Genomic DNA, 8,663 nt, shown 5'->3' on the forward strand with positions numbered 1-8,663 from the left:
TCAGCGACGGAGCCGCTGCCTTCGAAGGGCCGCTGCGGCTGGTCAAGCGCGAGCCGAGTAAGGAGCGTTGTGTGCGCTCGCGTGCTGTTAGTAGCACGCGCGTATTCGTGTACGGTGAGTACCATATCGGAACGTCCGGCAGAGCGCAGCCGCGCCACACAGCGCAGACGGGACCCGGGCTTCGATTCGACCGGTCGCGCTGTCACTCGGTGTTCGCGGAAGGCTTCGCGGCCGACTGGGATCGGGTCGTGTCCGAGTGTGCCCGCGCAAAAGTCCGCGAGCCGTGTGGGTGATGCCTTGACTCGCTGCAACAGACACGCGGTCAGCCAGACCTCCTCGCGCCACTGCGCATCTACACTCACCCAAAAAGCCGGACGCAGACGCGACGCCAGAGACTCCTCCACGCGCCCGAACGGCCACGAGTAGTAACTTGAAATCATCGCCGCCGACTCCAAATACTGCAACGTACACGTGCCAGAAACACTCGGCCAATCCACTCTCTCCATCGCCGCCCACTCTCTATCTCGCAATACGCTCGCTACTGCCTGGTACCCTTCCGAACCAACCGCGGGCCATATGTACCCCTTCTCAGTACACCCAAGTAAAGGCGACGACGACAAAGGCGACGACGACAATGGTGACGACGACAATGGTGACGACGACAAAGGTGACTCCCGGTCCTCCTGCCACGGCTTCCGGTCCTCCTGCCACGGCTTCCGGTCCTCCTGCCACGGCTTCCGGTCCTCCTGCTCCAGGTCCATTCCCTCTCCGAGATTCATTCCCTGCCCGGAACCAGGGCCCATCGGCTCCTCCTCTTCCATCCACTGCTCTTCCTCTTCTATCCAGTCCATGCCGACCCCTGCAGCCAGACCTATCGACACACTCGGCCCCTTCGACAGCCACCGGACCGCATGCTGCTCTTCCTGGACAAGAGGCTCAGCGATCGCCCGTTCGGCCACAGCCAGCACGAGACATGTTCGTAATCCGGGCTCTCCTCGACGGCTGGCGGGTATTCTCATCACCTAAAAAAAGCGCCCGGAAAATTAACTCGGTCGAAACGATATCTACGATATCTGACGGCTATTCCCACGCATGTAACTCCGTCCAGCAAAGGGTGTTGGTAGTTACACCAAGCTGTCCGAAAAGTGTTCATCGCGTGGCGGGGTGCATGGTCGGGGTAACACGTGTGTCTTTCGCACAAGTACTCTCGCACATATTTTGTTTGACACAATAAAAAGAACACACAGCCTGGCCACTGGGGTACTGGAAGGCGCATAACTGCAGAAGACAGTTAGCGTCTTCTATCCGACCTTGAATGTTTATCAGCGTAGGCGTCTTCGGTATTCCTCCTGTCTTACCCCTCGTCCTCAGATTCTTGCCGAATGCTTCTTTTAAGGCACCATTGGCGACTGATGGATCCGCGTCCTGGAGATGGGTAGGTTCTCCAGGACGCGCCCGCATCGAGCGCGCGGAAGTCTTGCTTGCTTCTTGGACCCTTCTGGTGAGGGGTATATCCGCAGGCAGGGCGCCGCCAATAGTACATCGGCGACACCCTTGCGGCTAGTCCCCATTCATCAACTAGGCCAGGAGGTCACCTTAACCGAGTTATAGTCATTAAAGTGTAGGTTCACGTGTAGACTTGCGAATGTCTTCTTTAAAAAACCGAACAGACTTCGCTGCACACCGTTTTGTCTGCTTTTTGCCTCCTTGAGGGCTGGCCCTTTGAGGGCTGGCTTCTTGCGGGCTGGTAGATCACAAGAACGAGGCGGCCTATAGCAGTCACGAATTTGACGCGTTGGACCGGGGCAGCCTCGCGAGGCGGTTGCACCAAAAAAAGTACGATGAGTATGTGGCGTGCCCTGAATGAGACTTTGGACGCCTCTGAGGGGTGTTCATGATCCACCAAGCATCACGTAGTTCGGAGCATCATCCAGTCACGCCCGAATATTCCGAGGTGTGTGTGCCCCGCAACAGGCCGTTGGCTGACCCACTCCCAGACGGACGAGGCCCTACAGCCCAAAGGCGTAGTTTCGGAATGCCTTCAAAGCCTTGTGAGTCATCTGCGGTTGTAATAGAAGTGGGTTGGTGACGAGTGGGTGGTTGCGCAAAAAAGATGACCAAGTAGGTGGGGCGGACGACACCAGTGATCACGCAAGTGGGGCGACGGTAAGCGGGCAAGTGGGGCGACCGTAACCGGGCAAGTGGGCCTCGCTACCTGCCTATGTTGATAGAAATGTGTACATGACCATAGGTTGCACACCACCAAAAAAAAACTTTACTACCTAGGCCAGTATAGTTGCACACGACCCGTTATGAATCTCCATCAGCGTTGGCGTCTTCGGTATTCCTCCTGCCTTCCCGCCGACTTCGCTTCTTCTAGCTTCTTGCCGAATGCTTCCTTCTTTTGCTAAATGCTTTCTTGAAAGAAGCATCCAGGGTCGCATTGGCGACTCACAAGCTATCGTCCAGTGGATGCTCACGATCCGTCCAATCAAGCGCCCTTGCGGGAAGCCTCACTTGCTTCTTGGGCCTTTCGGGCTCGTTTCCAAGACTGGACCGTCAGAGCAACGCCAGCACTTCACACCCCATACCTTGACCAATTTTAGACCCACGAAGTAGTTCTTCTTGGCATCTTCAAGTTAAAAAAAAATGACTGGCAGCGCATACGGGGCGGGTGTGCGAGCAATCCTCCGGTCGCTTCTTGTCCCGCTCTCCAGCGCAAAATTGCTCTACACCCACCCACTTCTTCCACCCGACTAACCCTTTTGCCTTCTACCCAACTGCTCGTACTGCGTCAACCATGGGTCAGTCAATAAAAGGGTAAACTCAAGCCAGCCCCACCTTAGACTCCGCCTATTCGGTGGTTTTCTGTAACAACATTTCTGACCCTTGGTGCGGCGAGGCCGGCAATGTATCCATAAGCATACCTCGAAGTCGTTCGGCCGCGAGTGCTGGCGCAACGTGTTCCGTGCTGACGTGTTGGGGCGAGTCGCTGCAGTGCTGCGGCTCATAACAAGGCAGCGCCTCCTGCAGCTCCGGCCAGGACCAGGAAGCGAGAGCGAATTCCCCGAGGGCTGCGACGTCGATCTCCATAAAACGCAGCGCGCTCGCGGCGATTCGCAACTCGCAGCGCATCGCGTGTCGGCGCGCCCGCGCCGTGTGTGAGTCCGTCGTGCGTGAGTCCGTCCGCGACGGGCGAATGTGCGCGAGAAACTGGCCGACGAGCGCGACCTTGTCGTCCGCGATCAGGTTGCGGCCGTCCGCACAGTCCGTGACCAGCAGCCGCGCGAGCACGGGCAACGCGGCGCACTGCGCCGCCGAGAGATGCCCGTCGCCGGCGGCCTTAGCCATATTCTGCAAGACAGCGGCGAGTTCCTCGCGCTCGCAGGGCAGCGCGGCCGCCCATTCGAGCGCCGTCACCTCCGTGGCGGCGGCGGCCGCCCATGCCCCAGGCGCGCCTGCCCCTGTGGGCGAGAACGAGTCCTCCGCCGGGAAGTTAGCACTGCCGGAAAGCGTGACGGTCCCGCCAGACATTGTGGCGCTGCTGGACCTTGTGGTGCTGCAGGACATTGTGGTGCTGCAGGACATTGTGGTGCTGCAGGACATTGTGGTGCTGCAGGACATTGTGATGCTTCCTGAGGACGTGCCGCCTGCGGTGGGGGACGTCCAGAGCGCCTGGGCGACGGACTGTGGGACAGTATGCGGGACGATTTTGGTGGGTCGTGCGTCAGAGGGTGTGTCGGCGGGTCGTTTGCAGGGTGCGGGGTGGTGAAAGCCACAGCGCCCATTTCCGCCTGAGGCTATGCGTCGTAGGAAGTCATTGAGAGTATGTCGTGGGGCGGCTTGACTTAGTTTGGCAAGGTGTTCTCGGAGTGGTCGGTGAGTGTTGCGTCTTCCATTATAGATTTTGCAGTCTTGTGGACTTAGACGGCAGCACACCCAGAGGTTGCGTGTGCTGGCTTTGTAGCCAAGTACGTCTTCGCAAAATTTGGTGAGTGTGTCTTCGTTGACGCCAGATTGGGCGAGTAGACAGCCGGTGACCCAGACGTCAGCGAGTCGCTCTGCCGCAAAGAAACGGTTCCGTGCTGAGAGACGGCTGCCGTTGACCCGAGCGTCGACGGCGTCTGTGAAGGCGTTAACAAGCGGCTCACGTCGTGCCGGTTCGACACTACCGAAAGGCAGCCAGAAATAAAGTCCAATGATGGCTGCTAGTTCGAGCCATACAGAGTCGCAGCAGTCCAACGACAACTGTTCGGTTCTTCGCATTCGGGCTCGCTGTACGGGCGCGAACACTTGGTACAAAGCGCGAGCCGCCAAGGCCTCATCACCTTCAAAAAGGGGCGGCTCCAAGGATCTAGCGAATAGAGACAACAACGGCTCCCCTGGTGCTAGTCCGTGTGCACGTCGCGCGAAACGAGCAGCACTCAACCTCCACGGTGCGCCCAGTCGGCGGCGTTTCTGCGTCGCACGTTCATCGAGCCAACCATAAGATTCCGCTTGAACATCACTCCCCCGCCAGACGGCCTCCAACTCCCCCGCTCGGGCACCCAATGATTCCAACTGACAAGCTGTAGCAAACGTAGCCAATCTACGAGCCGGGTCTTCAGCCACCCAAAAAATTTCGCGCAATCGACCCTCTTCACTCACAGACAAACTCACCAATGGCCTTGCACACACACTTGTCAACTCACTCGCAAACCGCAAAACGCTCGGTGAACAATTCAAATCAGTCACTTGCAATTCTCGAAGCCTCTTCTTCTCAGCCTCATCCAACATACTCCGTAAAATAACACACGCCTCCGAACCAAACGAGCCACCCTCTGACGACCACGATCTTTCGTCTGCCCACAACTCTTCTTCAGCCCCCAAATCCTCCGCCCACCACATCGCTTCCGACGACGGAAGTTCACAATGACCTACACCCACGCCTTCCGAACCCACCGAGTCTTCCGCCATCGACACACTCTCTCCAGCCCCCCACAAGCCCTCCCCAGTACATACGTCCTCCGCAGTCATGCTCTTCATCGCTGCCGACAAGTCCTCCGTGGTCACCGATTCAGCCCTCAGACCCTCCCTGCCCTGGGGTCCCCTCCTCACACCTTCCGTCCTCAACAGGGGTTGCGTCCTCAACAAGGGTTGCGTCCTCAACAAGGGTTCCGTCCTCAACAGGGGTTCCGTCCTCAACGGAGGTTGCGTCCTCAACGGGGGTTCCGTCCTCAACGGGGGTTCCGTCCTCAACGGGGGTTCCGTCGTCAATGACCCCTCTATGAGGCCTTGCGTCTTCAGGGATTTTGCCTTCTGGAGTTCCCTATTCAGGAGCTCCCTGGTCTGGAGTTCTCTCCTCAGAAGTTCCAGAGCGGGTCGTCGTTCCGTTGGGGCAGGTTCGTTGGTGGGTCGGTCCTTGGTGGTGTCCTGCCTAGTTTTGGCCCCAGACGATCGCAGGTCTAGCGGGGCTGCATTCAAGTCGGCTACGGCCAAGACGACGCACGTACGGAGCCCGGCACCCGCCCGCGCGCTTGCCGTCATCCTCATTTTAAAAAGCGTGGGACCTTCCAGAAAAAGGCGCCCAAGACAGTCCCGTCGATGTCCTGTCCAGTCCCGTCGATGTCACTGTCCAGTCCCGTCGACGTCCTGTCCAGTCCCGTCGATGTCATGTCGATGTCAACAAGAGGGCAAGAGGCGAGTGGTGCGGAGTGCGTGGAGCAGTGAGTCCGGGTGGGGGTCTGCAGGGAGGAGCCCGGCAGGGAAGGCCCGTAACAAATCAGACCAGTTCCAGCTGGCCAGAGCGAAGGCAAGAAGTTGGACGGGTTCGACGCCGAGGTCGGCAAACAACTTAGCAGCGACTTGCAGCTGGCGTCTGACAGCACGGCCAGGTGTCCGCGGCGTTCTCACTTCGCTCTTCGGGTCGTGGAAGAGAAGGCTCTGAGTTGGGTTAGACTGCGTACAAAGCGTGTTCAAACACGCCGTCAACTTATCATCTGAAACCATCCAACCTGCGGGCACACGCAACAACCATCCCAACACATAGAGCACCTCCCGGTGCGCCACATTCAACCCTCTCTCCGGACTCACACACAACCAATCTAGCACCGTCACCAACTCCTCGCGTTCTCGAGGCAAGTTGGCCATCCAGTCGTCCCCCGGACCCCTAGCAGCGAGGTACCGCGCCACTACTGACATCGGCTCATTACACTCCATCTCCGCGTCACCAGACTCCATCTCCGCGTCACCAGACTCCATCTCCGCGTCACCAGACTCCACCTCCGCCTCGGTACCCTTGGATGAACCACATCCTGACTCGGGCACTTTTTCGAGCAGCTCATCATCCGGCTCCATGGACTCAGTCTCCATTCCCATAAACTGCGCCGTCGCCGTTAGCTTCTGGGCCGTCAGCTCTTCGGGCGCTACTAGCGTGGACGGTTGGTTGTGTCCAACTTCTTTCTTACCTTCGGTGGTCGTCTTGACTCTTCTAACCTTAGCGGGCGTTTTAACTCCAACAAACGTCTTCACCCCGGTGAGGCTTCTAACTCCGTCGCGGATGTGTTCCATGAAGGTCCTGAGACTGAGGGGGGGGGCTTGGAAGTGATCTTGGGAAAGGTATTCGTTGATGGAAATCATAGTCGTCCGGGCTTGGTTGTAGACTCGAGGGCGTACTCTAGTAGTGCGTGCGTAGAGGGGGCCTTGGCGAGCGCGAAATCGGTAAGGCAATGCCAGTTCTACGAAGGTCTTGAGTTTTTCCAAGTCGATACCGGAGCGTTGGAGGAGACAGCCAGTGACCCAAAGGTCGGCAAAGTGTTCGAGTGGGTAGCGGCGGCCGTCAATTACCCCCGCAGCCCTGCCGCCCCAGGGGTGGGCCAGGCTGCGCACTTCGCTGTCTAAAGTGGCCTGCAGCCGGTCGGACAGGGTGCCGAAGGGCTGGTTAAAGAACAGACTTATTACGGCGCCTAATTCAATGTAGCGGCGGTCGCATAGTTCCAGGTGGGCCGGATTGACATTCCGGAGTTTCGAACGCTCATCCTCGGTAAACAAAGTGCGCAGCGCCTCCGACGCCATCTCCTCGGATCCCTCGAACACGTTATAAAACGAGGCAAACTCGGTAAAGAAACCGCCCACCGGCCGCAGGTTCGTACGCCGCGCGTAGGCCGCAGCGGTCAGCGTGTCCAGCGCAGCCAAACTCCTCACAAGCCCCTCCATCCGCTGGCTGTCGGGCCCTCGCACACGTGTGTGCTCCACGTCCGCGGCATTTGTCGCGTCGCAAAAGGCCTCAAAACTGTTCGCCGGCGGGCAATAAAGGAGAGTGGAGACACAGAAGACCACTAGCGCCTTGCGCCAGTTCGAGAAACTCGACAACTGACAACCTGTGGCGAAAACGGCTAGTCTCCGCTCCGGGTCGTCAGCCACCCACAACAGCCGTCGTAATCGCGACTCCTCCGCCTCTGAGAGGCGTCCCAGTGGCCAGCGCCCGAAGCCATCTGTCACCGCCGCCAACTCTAACCACGGTCCCGAGCAACGTTCCAAAACCAACGCCTGCTTCTGCGCCCGCTCCACCGCATTCGGTCCTAACAAATGCCAAATCCGGTGCGGAGTACTCCCGCCTGGACCCAGCCGTTCTCCCATTGCCCCCGCTCCAGCGGCTTGCACTCCGGCGACTCGCCCCGCTTCGACCCGCTCGTCTTCGATTCTGGCATCGACCCGCTCTTCGCCCGCCCGCTCTTCCGCAACCGCCCCGTGTTCCGGCGTCCGAATCCCGTCGCCTACCGCCAACACGACAACACACGCTCGCACGCGCTGGCCACTCCGTCCACTTGTCAACACCCGCATGATTATAAAATTGCCAGCACTGCATTTTCCCTCCTTGCACCCTGTCGTAGCGGTTCAGAACCTAAGTCCTTCGGAACCTAATCCCGTCTGTCCGATCCACTAAGTGGATCGACTAAGTGGATCGACTAAGTGGATCGACTAGGTGGATCGACTAAGTGGATCGACTAAGTGGATCCAATAAGTCCTTCAGACCCAAGTCCGGGCAAAAATGTGTTTTCCAGTCTGAGAGCGACGAGTAGGTCGTTAGGTCGGAAGGTTTCAGTGAAGTGGCCTTTGAGAACTCGGTCATAGCGAGGGTCATAATGGTGCAAAGGGAGGAGGTTGAAGACACGTACGCAGCCGTCACACGCGTACCAGCGAGCGCGTCGGTAGGAGGTATTTGGCAGTTCGCTTGCGTCTACGTGCCGCATGTGTTGGCGATCATAGACGATGTCGGACACCGGTTCCTTCGGCGCTCGCCCCACTCGGCCACCCCTTATTTCCGGCATTGAAGCACTGCAACTTGCGCCCGCTTCCCGAAGCTGACCAACAGTCATGACCTCGCACAGAAAGCTTATGTTCGGAACAACACCAGCAGTCGTAAGGAACCGATTGCTTTTCCACATATTTCTCAACGTCTTCACTCGTAACAATGCTACCTTCTCAGTATCTGGAAACTTGCCAAAATCATAGTCACACAACACCTTCTGCACTGCCAATAACCAGCCACACACACTTTCAGAGCCACCCACACACGTCCTCATCATTAACCAAACTACGTTCTTAATTCAACTGCTTCACAAAAATATATTTCTCGTAAATACACCTTTCATAATCCAATCGCAAAACGACTCCTTCATACA

The 8,663-nt window shown here is 58.0% G+C and overlaps 4 protein-coding genes across 4 annotated transcripts; all 4 read right to left on the minus strand.

Annotated features, from left to right (window-relative positions):
- Nucleotides 1–1,019, minus strand: GNI_109700 (hypothetical protein; the record flags this gene model as incomplete). The annotated part of the gene is made up of 1 exon (XM_011133161.1): nt 1–1,019. A coding segment is annotated over one exon (1,019 nt), but the record flags the coding sequence as incomplete, so codon positions are not given.
- A 1,834-nt stretch (nt 1,020–2,853) lies between these two features.
- Nucleotides 2,854–5,532, minus strand: GNI_109710 (hypothetical protein; the record flags this gene model as incomplete). Its single annotated transcript, XM_011133162.1, has 1 exon — nt 2,854–5,532. The coding sequence occupies one exon, from the start codon at nt 5,530–5,532 to the stop codon at nt 2,854–2,856; it is 2,679 nt and encodes an 892-aa protein (XP_011131464.1).
- Nucleotides 5,533–5,661: 129 nt separating this feature from the next.
- On the minus strand, nt 5,662–7,821 carry GNI_109720 (hypothetical protein; the record flags this gene model as incomplete). Its single annotated transcript, XM_011133163.1, has 1 exon — nt 5,662–7,821. One exon carries the CDS (start codon nt 7,819–7,821, stop codon nt 5,662–5,664), a length of 2,160 nt encoding a protein of 719 aa, XP_011131465.1.
- A 164-nt stretch (nt 7,822–7,985) lies between these two features.
- On the minus strand, nt 7,986–8,564 carry GNI_109730 (hypothetical protein; the record flags this gene model as incomplete). Its single annotated transcript, XM_011133164.1, has 1 exon — nt 7,986–8,564. The coding sequence occupies one exon, from the start codon at nt 8,562–8,564 to the stop codon at nt 7,986–7,988; it is 579 nt and encodes a 192-aa protein (XP_011131466.1).
- Between the last annotated feature and the right edge of the window lie 99 nt (nt 8,565–8,663).

This window comes from Gregarina niphandrodes, assembly GCF_000223845.1.
Source record: "Gregarina niphandrodes unplaced genomic scaffold scaffold00024, whole genome shotgun sequence".
Taxonomy (NCBI): Eukaryota; Apicomplexa; class Conoidasida; order Eugregarinorida; family Gregarinidae; genus Gregarina; species Gregarina niphandrodes.